A 17,948-nucleotide genomic window follows, 5' to 3' on the forward strand; every position below is an offset into this window, starting at 1 on the left:
CTTTTTCTTCCCAAGTTGTACAAGAGCTGCAGTATTAACAAACAGCAAAACCAGCTTTTGTCAGGAAATCAGCAGATCTAATTGAAATGAACAGGAGGATGTAAAACCAACAATACAGGTTTCTGCAGTTTTTTTTTTTTTTAACTAGAATAGCTTTTATGATTCAGAGCAAGCTGTGACAGTTCCTTAAAGTCCACAGCTTTGACTGGTGCCTATTTTTTAATGGTCATATTATGTTCTAGATATTATCCCTCTTTAAATAAGCATAAGATGCTCGAAATGTAGGTTTTTGATCTGTATGCCTAACAACTGTTTATTTATATGCAGGGATGGATTTAATGTGAGGATCCCTTTGCCAAGCGCCTTGTTTGATTTGTTGCCACGAGAGATTCAAAGTGGCATGTTACTGAGGGTTCAGCCTGTCCTTTTCAACGTGGGAATCAACGAGCAGCAAACTCTAGCAGAGAAGTATGTATTCAGTCATGTAACTCATCCTTAATGGCAGTTCAGCAATCTCCTCTTCTGAGGGAAGTATTTCTCTATGGAGCTGTGCTGTTGCATTGCTAACAGGGATGTACACGAGCAAGGGAATGCTAAATGAAGCTGTCAAATGCAAACCAAGCAGAAAGAGGCCCATCTTTATGAGGCATATAGCTATGGAGCTTCTTACCTCGTGGGCTTGAGTCTAGTGCAGATTTATGCAGTTCAGCAGTGAATTTGCAGATAAGGAAATCTATCATGGGCTATTTGACACAGAGGTGATGCTTGTAAGGCGAAATCTCTGTGAGTGACAGATCAGTAGAGGCTGAGGGATCATTTTGAATGTTGTTGTGTATCTGCCCCCTTGGTTTAGCACTCTCCCCCAAACTTGCTCTTCTGGCCACTATCAAAAACCAGGATAATGGGCTAGATGGACCTTTGTTTTAATATATCATCGCAGTGCTTACATAATGCAACACTGTTCATGTGAAGCTGAGAAATATAATTATGTAATTCTGTTTACTAGGGAAAATGATCTGTTTTGGAAGAGCCACCAGAGCTTTCTCTGGCCATACCCTGTAAAGAATACATTGATAGAGCACTGCCCCAACAGAGAACTCCAGCCAAGTCAAGCATATGCATATTGTGACAATAGTCTTGGTACCAGAGTGGAGTGTGCAGCATGATGGTGGATAATTAGAAAAAGTCCAGCAAAGGCATTCCAGCAGTTACTATTGTCCTCTGTTCCCTAAAAAGGGAGACCAAAATGATAAGCATAGTTACAAATGTCAGCGCTGTGCATGTGTATGTACATACATATAATAAGGTGCAATGAATCATGACATTGTTGGCCATATTTATGACATTATTAATTTATTGTTCCTACATCCGTATTTCTCACATATCTGAAGTAAAAGTTCTCAATGTGATGTCATGGCTATTATTAGTTTATGAACAAAATTATTAGATCCATCATTAAAAGTTTGAATTTTGGCAAAATTATTTACCATATGGGTAGTTAATACTGAAAGAGAGACAGAAAAGCCAAAGGAATCTAAGTGCTATTTTCTACAAGATTTTTCTTTCACCTTTCTTCCCACTTTTCCCCACAGTTATTTGGGTTTTTTTTCTGTAATGAATCACTAGAACGCTCCTCTGTTACAATTTACTCTGCATCTGAATGGTTAGGAATTTAATGGGATGAATCTTTAAACTAGCTTCTGGTTGTCGTATTGCCAAGTGCAGTTGTTTCATAGACAAGGAGAAACCTTTTACCTTTGGCTTAATGGTTCCTTTCTTCACCTTTTAAAGGTTTGGAGACACTTCACTGCAAGAAATAATTAACATGGAAAGTTTGGTGCGGTTGAATTCATATTTTGAACAGTTCAAGGAAGTTTTACCTGATGATTGTAAGTATTTGGTAACTAATGGCAAATTTGCTTGCACAGCACAATTCAGGCTTATTTTTTTAATGTTTTTGCTTCATATTGGTTGTTTAAATGTTGGTCATATGTCAGCATCAGTAACCTCCAACAAGTGCTGCAACTCTAATTTAATGTATTAGTGCAGAGTCAAGAGGTTTAAAGTTCAGACTGATTAACTTTCCTGTTTTAATTTACTTTGCCGCTCTTTCTAAGGGGCATTATGTACTGTGTAAACATGTGCAAGGCAGTTAGATTGTCATGAGGGGAAGGCATATAAGTGACAGGTCATAGCAGCAGCACTTTTATGTTAAGTTTTGATGACATTTTTTGTACCTGCACAGAGAGCAACTGCCATTTTCTAGGTATTTAACCACTTCCCTCTGCTGTGGCACTTTCCTGTAGTTGTTGCTTCTGCAGCCAACAGCAGAGCAGTCTAGCTCCTGGAAGAAAGACAGTAGCCACAAGCTTGAGTTTTACTGCTTGTATAGGAAGATTTCTTGATTTTTTCTGGTTGTTTTTTTTGGGGGGGGGGGATGCAGTGGCATAGATGTTATTTTCATGTCACCACAGAAACGGTGAAAATTAATGGATCCATTATTAGTAGTATAGAACCTCTTGTATGCTAATGTTGTGGGTCCCACAATTGCAGTTTTGTTGTATAAATAAAGTGCAGCTAAAATATGTTATTGTACTTTCAATGACCCTGAATTTTTTTTTGGTGCAGCTGAGAGCAGAAGCTGTTTCCACCCTTCCGGCCCTACATAAACTTTCATAATTAATTCTCTGAAATTTTTGCTGCAAATATTTTTTTTATATATAGTAGTCTGCATTGGACTTTCTTGTAAAGTTCAAAGGTCAATTAATTTTAAGTGATTTTTCTTCTGCTTTTCTCCATTACTTCATGTCTCTGTCCATAGTCTTCCATAATAATATTTTCCATTCAGCTTTTTCCTCTTCTCTGATATTGCTTGTTCTTTTCTTGCTTCAGTCCCTTATCTTGTTCCCAGACCTCTTATATTGATCCAGTCATCTTTTAGCCTTTGCCTTTTTCCTCAAATTCTTTTTTTATTCTGCAGTCTGTTTTCTGACCTATTCTTTATTCCCTGTCTTTTTCTGTTTTTTGAATTCTCTTTTAACTTTATACTTATTCTTTTCTATTTTTTTAAAGAGCACTGGTGCCATGACCTTGAATTTCTCATTTACCAGTAACACTTAGTGCCTTATACTAGAGTTTTTTCTTTAAGTAACTTGAAGTTGTGAATAAGGTTGGCATGCAGTGCTGGATAGGTGGCATTAACATACACCTTAACTGAAAGAAAACAAAACAGTCTTGTGTCCACCTGCCTTTTTCTCCCTTACTCTGGTTACACTGATCCTTGTCACATGAAATTAATACCACAAAGGAGGAAACCTGTCCTCTGCCAAGACTTTCTTTTGCTTCGCTGTTCATCCTGATTAAATGCAGAGATATTGTTCCTGGTTTTGCAGTCAAGCTTGAAGAAATGGTTTCTGGTCATAAACATTTAAGAAAAGTTTTGACTAGAAGTGTGAAAAAAAATATTGTGGGTGTCACAGGAAATGTGTTAGAGGCACTGTGAAAAGCTGAGACTGTAGAACACACCTGGGAGTGGTTGTCGTAAGGAAGGACTCAGGGTGTGTTGTCCCTCTGCTCTTAATTCTAATTAAGAATTAGAATGCAGAATTACTAAGAAGTGAATTAGTGTCTTAGCTTCATCAGCTCCTCATCGTTGTTCCATTACCTCTCCTTTTCTTTAGAAATAATTAGGGAGATGGTCTGTGCCCTTTTTGTTCATAGGTGTTACTTTCTTTCTAAGTGTAGAGTTCAAGCAGAGCAGACCAGGACAGATGCAACAGTGCTATCAAACTGTTTGCTGTAAGAAGTGATGTGGTCCAAAAATTGAATCCCATATCTCACCCATGAGGAGTTATTTTTGTCAGTCATTTTTTAGCAGCACACACCACCTTATTTATCCAGTCACAGCCTTAACTGATGGTCTTAAAAAAAACACAACACACCTATTTAATACTTGTTTATTGTCTTTGAGCATCTTTTTAGATGTGTATGAAATAACATGTAACACTTTGAACATGCAAGGTGACTTTTGAAAGCACTCCAAAACACTGAAAAATTTCAACAGCTTTAGTTCCACTTAGTGAAGTGTTAATAAAGAGATCATGGGAGTGCACTGTCCTGTCGGAAAGTTTATTTCTTGCAACTGAAAACTGGTCAGCTAGCAAATTTTACACTGAAAATGTGGGCAAAATATAAAATATCTCCCTTGGAGGCATGCATCATATCCTGTCACTTCTGAAGAGTGATAATACAAGCAGTTACATGTTTGTATACAGTTCTGAACAGTGTATGAACACTTGTACGTCTGACACACAAACCAAGGTACTATATCAATCTTGCTCCCTTTGTTCCCTCTCTTATATTGCTATCAGATTCTGAGCCCTTGAATTTTTAAATAACCTCAATGAGTTTCCAGGTGAGTTTAGTTAAACTAGAGTTTGTTTTTCTGGTGGTACTAAGTAATGAAGAATTGACTTAATTATTATAAGGTTCGATAGTTTTGAGAAAATATGGTTGTTTTTCCAATAGGCATACAGGAACACTTGTAATGTAACTTGTATTTGTAAAAGTGTTGAACACAGATAAATAAGTGGAGTCCCTTTTGTTTGCTTTGTAGGTCTACCTCGATCTCGTAGTCAGACGTGCCTGCCTGAACTGTTAAGATTTCTGGGACAAAATGTACATGCAAGGAAAAACAAGAATGTTGATATCCTTTGGCAAGCTGCTGAGGTACCTTATTAATCTAAGCATATCTCCATAGTTCAGTTTTTTTCCTGCATGTGTATGTGTTTTCCCCTTTTTTGCTACCAGTATTTTCAAACTTCTTAATTTGGAAATGCTGCCAGGTTAAACCTCCTCTAGAATGAGACATGGGGAGATAAAATGTGTTTTCCTCATCATTGTTTTCTCTGCGACTCATTCGATGCAGTTCTGCTGCCCCAAACAACACAACTTTGGACATTAAAGTCCAATGCAATGTTTCTGTCTCTCTAAGGAAGGGAAGTACAGGTGTTTTCTCTGATGGAAGGTTACAGATGAGGAAGAAATGATGAATTGTGTGTCCTGTTTCTAGATATGCCGCAGACTAAATGGTGTTCGATTTACAAGCTGTAAAAGTGCCAAGGATAGGACTGCCATGTCAGTCACCCTAGAGCAGTGTTTGATCCTACAGCATGAACATGGAATGGCTCCACAAGTCTTCACCCAGGCTCTGGAGTGTATGAGGAGGTAAGAGTTTGACTGTGTCACTTATTCCTGAATGAGGAATCATGCAAACTGCAGAGGAGCAGTGGTCTCTGTTTCTGTCAAAAAGAAAAAAAAGTAAATCAAAGCTAGAAAACTGGAAAACTGCCTGCTAGAGTTCATCCCTCCTTTGCAGGTATTAATAGCATATGCTGAAGATGGCCATAGCCAGATTTTTATCAGATGGGCTTTAGTTTTCAGCAGTTGACTGAAAGTTTTCAGAGAAGCGTGTAGAAACCTCCTTTCATTGAATGCTGAGCTTATAGAACAGGAAACTGGTGCTGCTTTGAAAGTTGTTTAATGATGAGGTGACTGTAACTGTCGTAGCACTGGGTTTCTTAGTTCAAGATAAGTCAGATTTCTTAGGGATAGCCTGTGTTTTGTTCTTGGAAACATAGACACCTGCAGTTTGCAGTGGTTTGCCACATGTATCCTTTAACAGTGAAACACTGCTTACTGGGCAGAATGTCAGTGTGAGTGTTTCACAATACAACAATCAAATTTCATCACAACTTGTCAGTGTGCTGTTGTCTTACCAATATAATGATGTTCTTTATTCTGAGAGATGTTTTCAGAATTAAAAAGAAAAAAAGAAAAAAAAAAAAAGGAAATGTATTTACTGTTGTTCAATGCCTTGTTTCAAGCACTGCTGGAAAACTCCATATCTCACATACCAAAAGAAAGGATAAGAAATCTAGCTTTAGTCTTTATCAATGTAGTTCAACAATGCTGTTCAGTCCTGTTTTCAACATTCACTCTTACTGGATGTACTGTACTGTGTGTCTTCTCACCAAATTCTCTAGAGTGTTCAATTCTCTTATCCTTTCTGTATGTTTTTGCTGTTTGACCCTTTCTTACTCTTCAGTTACCTAGAAGGAAAATGTCTCATATGGTAAGACTTGCAGCCTCTCACACTAGTGATTTGGTTTTTATATCAACATTTAATTTGATGTCACTAGACTTTTTTATTTTCTCTTTAGTACAGCACATGAAAACTGCGTTCAGGGAGCAGCTAAACCTTAGTATTAGAAGCAAAACTATAAATAGCTTTTTGTGGGAGAACTTAGTAACTTAAAATGAAGCTAAGTGGCTCTTGAATATCTCTCTTTAAATTACACAATTTTTCAACTTAGACATCTGAAAGAATAAAGCTTTGTTGCACAGTTGTTTGTTTAGTAAGAATAAAAGCTGAATGAATATAATACTAGGAGTCTTATTTTCTTTAAATTATTTACTGAGTTAATGTTTTTTTTTTAAACGCAGTTGTGGACATGGTAGAAACAGAGGTTAATAACAACGTTGTTTTGGACCTTCAAACTATCAATTTAATATCACACAAGATCAGATAAAATATTGACCCAAGAAACACATTGCTTAATGTTGACCTACACTGGAATATTGAAAGAGGGCCAAATTAATCAAAACCTTTGGCTTGTGTTCTAGCAACATCAAGGACTTGCTCTAAGAGGTGAAAGACGTGACTTTCTCTTCTGTTAAATCTTTGACTAAGGGAGATTGTGCAGACCAAATACTGACTAAGCCTGAAGGAATGCTAAGATTAGACCATTCTCCAAGCCCATCACTCTTCTTCAATTCTCATTGCTCTTTGTGGTAGTGTTTTTTAAATTGTTTACCAATTCTGATCAGGAGCAATGGCACAGAATTAACAAAGCTTAGCAAGAGAGAGGGTTATGGAACAAAAATGTAGGAATCCAACTGCACCCAAACCCATTTTAGCCTGGACAGAATGACCTGACAGAGATGACTGATAAAGGAACAGAGAGAGTTGCAAATTGCTTCCAGGGCATTCAGAAAACTTGGTTTTTATTGTAATTAGGATCTTTTGTTTGTTTCATTTTATTAGAAAATGAAGGTTTAGTTCAGTTTTGAAGATTTCTGAAGTTTCTGGGGCAGTTAGAAGGACAAGGAAGAATTACTAATAAGTTGTGGGACTTGAAGGAAGTATTTAATCTCTTCTCTTCTGGTAACTTTCCACAGAATAAAAGCCTCTTTGCTTACTCTGTTCTTCACAAATTAAGAAAGCATCCTCTTCTTCCATGTGATGCTGGTCTTCAAATGTGTTAGCTCCCCCTTACTCATCCTCAGGGACTTCCTACTCTTGTGATAATTATGTGTCCTTGATGATTTTGTTCAGTGAGAATGGACATGAGAGAGAGAGAACACTGAGTGCTTGTTGTAGATTCTTGTAGAAATTCACAGCTGCAAGTTTGTGGCTTTCACCATAGAAACAAATCCTATTAGAATAAACTCACTTTTCCGTAAATGTCTGAGAGTTTTTAGAGTCGCAAATTAAATATATGGTAACTCACGGCCTACAAATAGTAAAATAATGATGATAAGTCTTGAAGCCCAAGCTACAGAGGAAATTACTGCCTGGCCAGTAAAAGCAGCTCAAGAGTTGAAGTCCAATGGGATCACATAGCCTCTTCAGTCTGCAGCAGTGCCAGCACTCTCCACTAGACCTGTGATTCCCTCCTCCTTCCAGTTTGCTGTCCTGTCAGTCCGTGGGCAGAGAGATCCCCTGGCAGATGCCCTTGCCTGTTACTGTTACAGGCAAAAGAGGCTCAACTTAGAGAAAATTCATTTCTTGCCAATAGATTTCCATCTAAGAAACAAAACTAAAGCAACCTCCACATCCCCTCTTGTCTGTGGCCCAAGTACTTCACTCCTTTATTCTCAGCTTCTCTAACACCTCCGCACAGTGAGCAGTGGACAGGGTATGGGAAGTGGGTCTGCCCGTAACAGCTCCTCCCTGCTACTCCTTCCCCCTTGTACCTTTCCCCCACTCTCGTGTGGGCCCTTCCCACAGGCTGCAGTCCTTCAGGAAATACTCACTGGCCCCAGTGTAGAATCTTCCATGGATTGCTGTGTGGATATCTGCTCCACTGGGGTCTTCCCCACAGCTGCAGGGGAACCCCTGCTACAGCGCCTGGGGCACCTTCTCCCCCTCCTCTGACTTTGGTGGTCACAGGGTTGTTTCTCACATCTTTTTTTTCCACCACTCATCACTGCCATGCAGTGTTTTGCCTTTTCTTACAGACACTGCCCCTGAGGAGTGACAACCTAGCTGTGGAGTTCAGCTCTACTCTGTGGTGGGTCCATTTAAGCTGGCTGGAACCACCTGTGTCCAGCAAAGGTGGCCCTTACTGCTCCTCACACAGAGGATGCCATACACAAGCTGGATTAGCAGGAATTTGCTTTGTCTCTTTGTCTCTTTACCCTGGTCCTCTCCTAGGACCAGACTGCTCCAGTCTGCCAATGAATATTTTGATTTAAGAAACTGTACAGTTTGGTATATTAGGTCTTTTGTACTTTTCATCCCCCCGGTGGAAGTATCTACATGGGCCAACAGTGAGAGGGAAAGCACTTTCCAGCTTCTGTCTCCATTCACATTCTATGTTTCTTTGCATGTGCCTTTGTGTAAAACGGAGTAAATTTTAGTGGTAGAGATGGAGCATGTGATGATCATAACATCATCTTGTAATTTTGAGCCTTTTTTCCTTCTTTCCCTCCCCCATTGTTTTACTCCCTTATTTGTATTCTAAAAGACTTTCCTTCCTCCAGAATATTCTATTGAGCCTTTGTCCACCACTTTCCAGTCAACATTAGCTTTCTACTTATTGATTCTCCTGCTCACCATGCCCTCCACAGCACACTACAACAAAGAAAATAGGGATTTGTAGGCATCTCTGACTCAATCTGCCCTTACCCAGTGTAGACATCAGAAATGAAAACATATTTTGATCACCAGTGTGGATGTATTAATGCAGATCAGAAATACTGTTCATTTAGTTCCTCATCCCCATGATTCCACTTGACTTGGAGTGTCACCAGCATCTAAAGGCTATTTTTCTCTTTCACCACCTCCAAGGTATCTCTGATGTCCCCCAAGACATTGTCTGTTGGTTACCTCACCTTGCTACGCAGCCAGCAAGGTTATTTATCACCTTTTATGCATGCAGTGAGTGCACTTGGTTCTAACAGGATCCGGTTCTCAAGCTGCATTTATTTGTTGCTCTGTAAACTAAAAATAGAGTTGGACTGCACAGGGTGTAAGAGTGATCCAAAATGAAAGCCCACACTACAAAACCTCAGGTAACCTGAGCAGGTCTTCACCACCATAGGCCTTTGGTGCTCAAAGCAATTTAGACAGCAGGGTCACAAGAAGATGGGCTGTACAGCATGCCTTGCCTTCACAGACATATATTGAGGCACTTCAGAAACTTGGATTTTGAAAAGCATGTTGACTTAAACTTGAATTTATGTTGAAGAAGAATAAATGGGTAGTTTGAGGGGGTTTTTATATATTGAGCAGGTACTTAAGAGGTAATTTGAAGAGGTTACATTATTTCCCTGCAGCAGGAAAGATGTTTGAAAGGGTCAAATACTACAATGGTTATTCATGTTCAGCTTGCTTTTCAGAGCTCCACTTCTTTGCAGCATGGCAGAGCAGCATGGGATATTATTGCTTGGTAATCTGAAAGAATGAACATGGAAAACCATTTATGTTCAACCTACATGTGTTTATTTTCAGTAGACTACAGTACTTCTTTCTTATTTTTCTCTTTTATTCTCTTTCCCTCTCCTTATTTCTGTAACTGTGCTGATACATATTTTTGAGATGTTTTCCCGCTCTTTCTTTACTTCATCTTCTGGTTTTGTTACGCGTTCTTCCATGTTTTTTCATTTTCTTGACCACCTTGTATTGCCATCTCTTTTTATACATTCATTTGCACGTCCATCTTCCTTTCTGTTTTATTTGCCCTCCTCCCAACCTTCTTCCTTTTCACAGCATTGGAACACGGGAGGTAGTCACCCAGAAGAACTTGAGTGGCCTGGTGCCCATCCGAGATTTCAGACTAGATCCCAGCCTCCTCTACTCTATTCCTTTACTAGCTCTCAGCCCCAATTTACTGATTGTGTGGCTGTTTCTGAGCATAGCATACCTGGTGGCCAGATTACGTTGCAAGTGAAGATAAAGTTTAAAAAAAAACAACAAAAAAAAACAAAACGAAAAAGTGCTTGAATGTGTATTGCCACTTGGTACCTGCTGGACAAAGGAATGTGTCATAGCATTGTCTGCCAAGAATTATTATTATGCCTTACAATTTTACGTTTCTATTGTACTAAACTGTAAATTTACATCAAATTATTTTATCAAAAAGAATTGTATTGAAACTTTAAATTATTGTTCTGCTTTCAGTGCTTGTAACATAGTCTGACATTGGCCTGTTACCTCGTTACTTTAGCCGGCCTGAAGATCTCTTACCAAATATAGTTTTGTGTTACTTGTTTCATGTATTCCAGAGAAAGGAACTCTATCTGAAAAGAATTTGTATCTTTTTGTATATTTAAGCTGTATGCTAATCTTGCCTTTCATTTTTACGAGGTATGAAGAGAAAAATAAAAATATGGGTGGGGTTTATAAGAAATTGTAAGAAATTTATCTAAAGAAATAAACAAATTTCTACCTTCATTGCAAAGCATAATAACCAAATTACACAATGAACACTTTGTAGAACTATGGTTTTGTTCCTTTCTCATGGTTTAATATGTTCTAATAGACTAGTGTACCCACTGAAAAAACAACTTGCAGTGTGCTGCATGCAGAATTATTTCATTTGTAGATCTGCATTTTGTAATGTGTTAAAGACATAAAGACAATGCCTTGTGGTTAGGAAGAGGATGTAACTGGCATTAGCCTGCTAATGATCCATTATCTGTTTCAGGTGCTCTGTTATAGAACTTATTCTGAAAAGGGATCATTGTCATCCTAGAAATTAAAGATACTGGTCTTTATATATCAGACAAGAAGAGGAAGGCATCTGTTAGCTCATTTAGTAGGTTGTTTGAGGCTTTCCAGTGGGTTTTATTTTTCTTACACTAGACTAAATATTACTATTATTTCCATTTTTAAGTGTTTGACAGCTTTAATAAATTATGATGTTGATAGCAACTTAGAGATAAGTGAATGAGGGTAAGTTAACACTTATTTAAGTGGTGGTAACTAAAGCAGCTTAGTTTAGTAATGCAGAATAACTGCAGGTGAAATTTGGTAATGGTTTATGTAGAACAGGAATCTGGGAGAGGCCTGTTTCAATGGAAAGATTTTGCTGATGCAGTGGTCTGGCAGAGCTTGTCAATAGCAATAGCAGTAGCTGATCAAAAAACCTAACCTCATTTATTATAGTTTGCTTAAATTCATGAAGGGATTTACTTCGCTTGGTGCCTAAGATGAGAGAAAACTGGGCTTTGGAGGAGAACTCTTCTAGTACTGTGATTTCTATTTTCTACTATTATTAGCTCACTCAAAAAAAACATAGGTAGCTATAGCTTTTATTATAAATTTCAATGGAATTTGAAAACTTCTGAGAGAAGTAAGGTTAGAAAAAGAAAAAAAAATGCAGTTAGAACAAAAATTATGATAAAATCCTCAATTTGGTGATTCTTCTAAATAAAGAAAAGGTTATGTACGTGTGTCTTCATGAAATCAGACTGTACAGTACACTATCTCCTGGTACTTTTCTCAGTATTCTTCCAATTATGTCTTTAAAAGAAAAAACATTAAGAAAAAAATCCCCAAAACCAGAAAGACGTTATAAATATATTTTTATATATCTATATATATTTAAGCATGTATCCTATTTATTTTTAGTTGCAAGAATTTAGGTAAATCCTTAATGCTGCTGAGATTGAAAATCATGGTATTGAACATATCTGTGTACTATGCTGATATCTAATACTGCTCAGTCTCTGTACAAATCATCTCTTTCTGATTAATGCTGTGGGTCGTTTGCTATGGGTACCAAAATCTACTATTTTTGCAAACTGAACAAATGTCGGGTTGGACTGTGGTTTAGTTCTTGCAATGTGATGAGTGTCCTGGCTTCATTCTAAAATTATCTGAAAGCAACTTTAGTAGTCCTGTCTCCACTGAACTCCTTGAGATTATTAATCTGTCTAAATAAAGTGTGAAGGATTTGCTCATGACTATCATTAGGGTTGCAGTGAGATCACCCTTAAAAATTTATTTGGGCTTTTTGAAAACAACGTCTGCTTTTCTTTTTCTTTTTTTTTTTTTTTTTCTCTTAAGCCTTGGTGAGGACAAGTTTTCATCCTTTTTAGCTTGGTGCTTTCGTTCAGGCATTGAGATTAAAAATGCTGTAGTGCATACTGCTTTTGTGCCTCCAGCAGCAGAAACATGGCACATGTGTGTGAATTACACCTTCCTCACCATCTCTGGGAAACACCTGTGCCACACTGGGACATCTGATCTGCAGTAACCTGATGCAGTGGAATGAATTACAAACAGAATGTTTCACTTTGGAGTGAAAATGGGGAGTGGAGGGGCTTCTGCAAAACAATGACATAAAAGTAGTGTCATCACGTACCAACTACTCTATAAATCACAGAAAGTACTCTGGAGACAAATTTCAAACTTAAACTGCTTTGTAGAACAAAAAGTTATAATGTTTGATGAAGTTAAACTAGGTGGTAGATACAGGACACTGTTACAGTCAGTTTAATTAACCAGAATTAGAGGAACGTTGAGATCAGTAAAGAGCTGAGAGCTTTTGAACTGAACCAGAATCCAAACCCTACCTTGAATTCAGATGACAGCAGTTTACCTGGTAGATGCTGCAGCCATCTGCAAGAAAGAAATAACATGACATTTCCACCATAGGATGGTGTACTGTACACTTTGCCATGAAGTTCTAGTATTAAAACATTTTTTAGCTTTCAGCTCTCTATCAGGGAAAGACATTCTCCTGCAAGCCTAAAGTGATTTGTAATATATATTTTAAAAGATAGTGCTTCCTCTTTGTATGTCTCTTTTTGGATATAATCAAAAGAACTGATGTAGACTTAAAAGTGTAAAGAAGCCTTATAACTGGAGTAGTTTTTTTTTATTGTAGCACAGAACCTGTTTGTAATGTGAGGCAGTTGCACCAAAACCTTTGGTAAAAATTAAATTCTGCATAGCTTTGTTTCACTGGGGTGATGACTGTGAGCACAGCCAATCTTTTTTTTGCACCCACACAAAGCTATTCTGTCATTGCTAATTTTTTTTTTTAAAGACTGTGTTGGTTTTCAAGTCAATTTATGCATGCAGAGATAACTGGAAAGTCATTCCTTTTGTGTCAGAGCTAATCTTTAAGTGCTGATAATACTGACATGCAGGGAACAATAAAATTACTTGTAAGAGCTTACTGAGAGAACAGCAGTTTTTCTTTTTCAGCTTAATATACTAATAAATTAGCAGAACTGCTTGTAAGCAATCTCTTGGGATCCCTTGTGCAATGAAGCAGCATGTGAACTCCACAACAGTGTGCCCTGAAATACATGAAACCATCCTGAGAGAACTTTTTCAGTAGATCCACTGCTGCTTTGTAGAAATGCAAAACTAGCAAGAGACATAGCATGTGTCCATCCTGTGTGCTTCTTACTAGCATTGTATGAGAAATCATCATTTTTAATATTTGCAGCGGCAAATCGATTAAACGCTCATTAAATATAGCCAACTTTTTGTTAATGCTATAAAATAACCAGTTCATTTCATCTTAGTTTAAGTCGTCTTTTTTGGTTTGTTTTTGTTTTTTTTTTTTTTTTCCCTTTTTACTGCTGTCATTTTTTTGTGCTTGTTTTTTTTCCCCAGCGAGGGTTGTCGGCGAGAAAATACAATGAAGAATGTTGGATGTCGCAAGTATGCATTTAATTCCCTGCAACTGAAGGCATTCCCAAAGTATTACAGGCCTCCAGAAGGAACTTATGGAAAAGTTGAAACATAAGCATACCATGTCCTTTAATTGCTGTTCCATTAAAAAGATGTGGATTACACTCTAGATTAATACATGACTTTGTCATCCAGAAGAGATAAATGACCTTTTTGTACGCTTCACTAGGTTATACAGAGCATGTTACCTACAGAATTGGAATCTATAGTAACAATTATTCTGACACCTTAGCTTGAGAATAGTGTGATGACTCTCTGCCCATTTAAATAGCCTTCAGTGTATGTAAGATGATCAGATATTATGCTACTTGAAAATTACCTATCTACGAATATCTAGGTACCTCCTGGGGGGACAAGGACTCTAGGAATGGCATTTAGGCAGCTGTTTCATGTTACATTTTTTTGTACTGAGTTGACATGAGATTGAGCTTTTCATAAACTTTTAAAAACAGAGAGTAAAACTCAAAAGTTGTAAATAAAAAGGGATTGGATCCTACGCAGTCTTGTAAACGTAGAATGAATTGTTACGATCAAGAAACAGAAGTTTAACTTTTAAAAAAATCAGCACAATAAAAGCCAGGAGTAGAAATTGTTTTACTGTATATAGGATACCACCTTAATTTATGAAATTAACGAGACATAGAAGGCCAGTCAAATGAGGTCTGGTTTCCAGTTCTGTACAAATAAGACAAATCCCTGCCATCCTTGGTAGATAAGGATTTGGACACATCTTATTTTTTAAAAAGTGTTTCAGATGATGCTTAACCATTGATGCCCTGTGCTTCCCCACAATAAGGCAAATGCAAGTTGCTAATGCTGCACATGACATGTTCAGTATGTTCCATGATATTGTATATTAATTACACTATTTTACCCATCCCTTTTTACCCATGGCTTTTTATATCACTTCTGGATTTTAAGCATTAGTATCTGGAGAGGTTACATTATTTTTTTATTAGCGTTTGATTTTTTTTCCATATCAATTTTATATATCAATACAAAAATATTCAAAGTGCCCGATGGATCCCTGTTACTCTATAACATACTCTGCTTGCCTTTGCATTTTACCCGGGCAGATTTTCAGAATCCTAGGGGAAAAGTCTCCCTTTTTCAGAGTATTTCTGCAGTAGGTAGCAATGCCCCGTATTGATAGAAAGCAACTGCTCATGTGCTGTGGCTGTTGCACAAGAACCTCAGATGTGTTCTAGCTTATGACTAAGGTGATCAGTTTGATGGCATTTGATACAAAATGTTCAACAGATCTCCTTGGAAATAATTTTTTTTAAAAAATGCCTTTGAAGCTAGCTAAGATACCTTTTTAAAAAGCGGGTAAACATTTCCAAATTTGTAATTTCCAAAATTTCCAAATTTAAGTCATCTCTACCTGGCTTCATTCAGCCAGAATGTGCCCTTTCCTTCTGATTTTCTAAGGTTATAAATTGTAGAATAGAAAAATCTGCCTATTTATTCTTGTGGGAGTAGCAACAGCCAGGTAAGTATATGGCTGTTTTCTGATTTCTTTCTCCCTCTCACTGATGTTTGTCTGTGCTGTCACTGCTCTATCAATCAGCCGTGTTCATCCTGCTCCCATGTAGGTCTGGGGGTTCCAGGTCTAGCAGTTTTTGCATTTTGCTTTTTGCAATTTAGCACCGAGCAGCATGTCACAAAGCCAGGTCAGAAAGTTCTGCTGAACGAGGTTGTTACCATTCTTTCAGTCTCCCTAAGGTAACAAAACACTGAATTCTGTGCAAAATCAGTGTATTGTGATGCCTACCCCAAGCCTGGACAAATCATCTACATAGAACAGTCCCTTGGAAACTTCATGTTCGCCAATTAATGTTTATTTTATTTTATTGTTAATATGTAAACAAATGTATGGTGAAAAACTTTTCAATGGTATCTATCTCTTTCAACATGTTACTCCATCAGTTCTGCTCAACCTTCAGTCTCTGGCCCATATTTAAATGCTACATTTATTTTTGTATAAAGTATACTCTTTATATCCCTTAGTTTTTATGAGTTGATTATTTTATTTTGTATATTTCAAACATAGTTAATTATATTTTAAGTCCTGTATTGTTATACTAAAAAATATTCCAATGTTCAGCTTCAGAAGAAAACCGGAAGAGGTCTGTTGTAACAATTAGCAGAGCCACTCTCTTAGATTGTGGCCAACAATCTTTAGATCTGTTCTAGAGCTTAGCAATCCTTTATTTATTTTATATACCAACATAATCAGAAAAAAAAAAAAAATTGCCGGATTTTGTACGTGCATGGTTTTTGCTCACCTTTTCAAAGTGGTGGAATGCTGGTCTCAAGTTCTGCATTACTTTGTTTAAAATACTCTGGTTTCAGTATGCTCACATGTAAAACATCATTGCTAGATGCACCCTTGTCATACCTGCACCTCGATGGGCTTCTTGAAAGGCCGTGAATGAGCAGTGAGGTCTGGAGGAGTTCATCCACAGAAGAAAAACTGGGAAACTTGAAATCCACATAGGACGCTTCAGAAGGGTGGAATAAGCATTTCTGTTGCACAGGAGAGGCGAATTTAAGGGTTACTGTAAAATGAAGTTATGTCTAATGTTCTTTTTTGAGTACATTTTTTAAATTATAAAACATACAAAGGTAAAAAAAGAAAACTGTTGCCAAGTATGTTCTGTGTATGTTCTGTGAAAGTACCTACAGCACAGTTGCCTTTTGTTTCGTTTATACATGTAAAATTACTGTATAATACAACACTGGTTTGTCCCAACACAACTGTATTTACCGAGCTTTGTGCATTGAAATATTTTTATTTATTTGGTTTTGGGCAGTATTAATATATCATAAACATACGGCTACTGTTTTATATATTCTAGTTCATCCAATCCATGTATGCTGTAAATGTGCTAGACTTTAGGGTGAAAACCAATAAAGAACTGACAAGAATAACAAACAGCTGCTTCATTTTAATGTGTTTGTGGTCAAAAATGAGATAAATATTTTTAGTGTTTTATCAGTTGGAGAAATTATTAAGTTAAATTGCACGTGCAGATATTCTACAGAGATATTCAAGTCAGGAAGGAGCTGCCCTGCTGAAGTGCAGCTTTTATCAGTTATCTCTAGTTACATCAGCACAAGTTCGCCCCATACACTCTACATACAGCAACAACAGTTTAACAAAGAAGTATGCAGGGTTTTTTTTCCTTAAATTGCTGAACTTTCCCCATAAATCTTCTCTAAGACCCTTCTGAGCTTTGTTCTGGTTTTATTCTTTCATTAACATAGTTTCTTCTCTGCTGCTGCTTCCACTTCAGCCAGCTCATCCCCCCAGCAGCTTTAGTAGTTGTGTTACTTTCCAACAGGGGCAGTTTGCCATTATTGACTCCAGTTTTTCTTTCTGGTTAAATGAATTTTATATAATGACAATAATCCAAAGCATTCTGATTTCTGTAAGATATAAACAATAAAACACAAAAATGTAGTTCTACTGTCACTGGACGAATGAGAACTGTCAAATACAATTTTATTTGCATGAAAGAGGACTGAGGGGCCCAGGTGGGGCTCAATGGATTAATTTTTCTAGTTACACAGAAAGCAAAAAAACCCCAACAACAACAACAAAAACAAACAAAAAAACCCACACACACACAAAAAACAAAACAAAACAAAAACAAAACAAACCACCAAAAAAAAAAAAAAACCCAAAAAACCCCCCAAAAAAACAGCACCAGGAGAAAACCCCCCACAGTTTTCATTCAAAATGCATAGAGAAAAAATGCTTGGCAGGTGGGAATTCTTAAATACCAAATATAAATACGTACATGCATGTGTATAAATAAATAGATAGATAGATAGATACTAATTCAGATTTTTTAAATTGGTGTGAAGAAAGTACCTACCAGAACTCCTTTTAATTTAAAAAGGTGAGGTGTTTAAAAGGTGGCTGGGAGTTTAGCAGCTCTAAAAG

At 37.3% G+C, this 17,948-nt stretch overlaps 1 protein-coding gene across 41 annotated transcripts in view; it reads left to right on the top strand.

The window, feature by feature from the left end:
- Positions 1-16,934, top strand: part of INPP4A (inositol polyphosphate-4-phosphatase type I A) — a 124,278-nt gene extending 107,344 nt beyond the window's left edge. For 28 of the 41 annotated variants that reach the window (XM_071745685.1, XM_071745809.1, XM_071745674.1 and 25 more), the window contains 5 exons: positions 328-468; positions 1,792-1,889; positions 4,616-4,728; positions 5,072-5,226; positions 10,055-11,726. In XM_071745685.1, coding sequence (XP_071601786.1) covers positions 328-468; positions 1,792-1,889; positions 4,616-4,728; positions 5,072-5,226; positions 10,055-10,235 — 688 coding nt within the window. In that variant the 3' untranslated portion in view covers positions 10,236-11,726. Of the gene's footprint in view, positions 1-327; positions 469-1,791; positions 1,890-4,615; positions 4,729-5,071; positions 5,227-10,054; positions 12,270-12,688 lie in introns of those variants that run through there. The other 13 variants (XM_071745865.1, XM_071745931.1, XM_071745945.1 and 10 more) reach the window with 2 other exon arrangements.
- The last annotated feature ends 1,014 nt before the right edge of the window (positions 16,935-17,948 follow it).

The sequence above is a fragment of the Heliangelus exortis genome, chromosome 1, assembly GCF_036169615.1.
Source record: "Heliangelus exortis chromosome 1, bHelExo1.hap1, whole genome shotgun sequence".
Classification (NCBI taxonomy): domain Eukaryota; kingdom Metazoa; phylum Chordata; class Aves; order Apodiformes; family Trochilidae; genus Heliangelus; species Heliangelus exortis.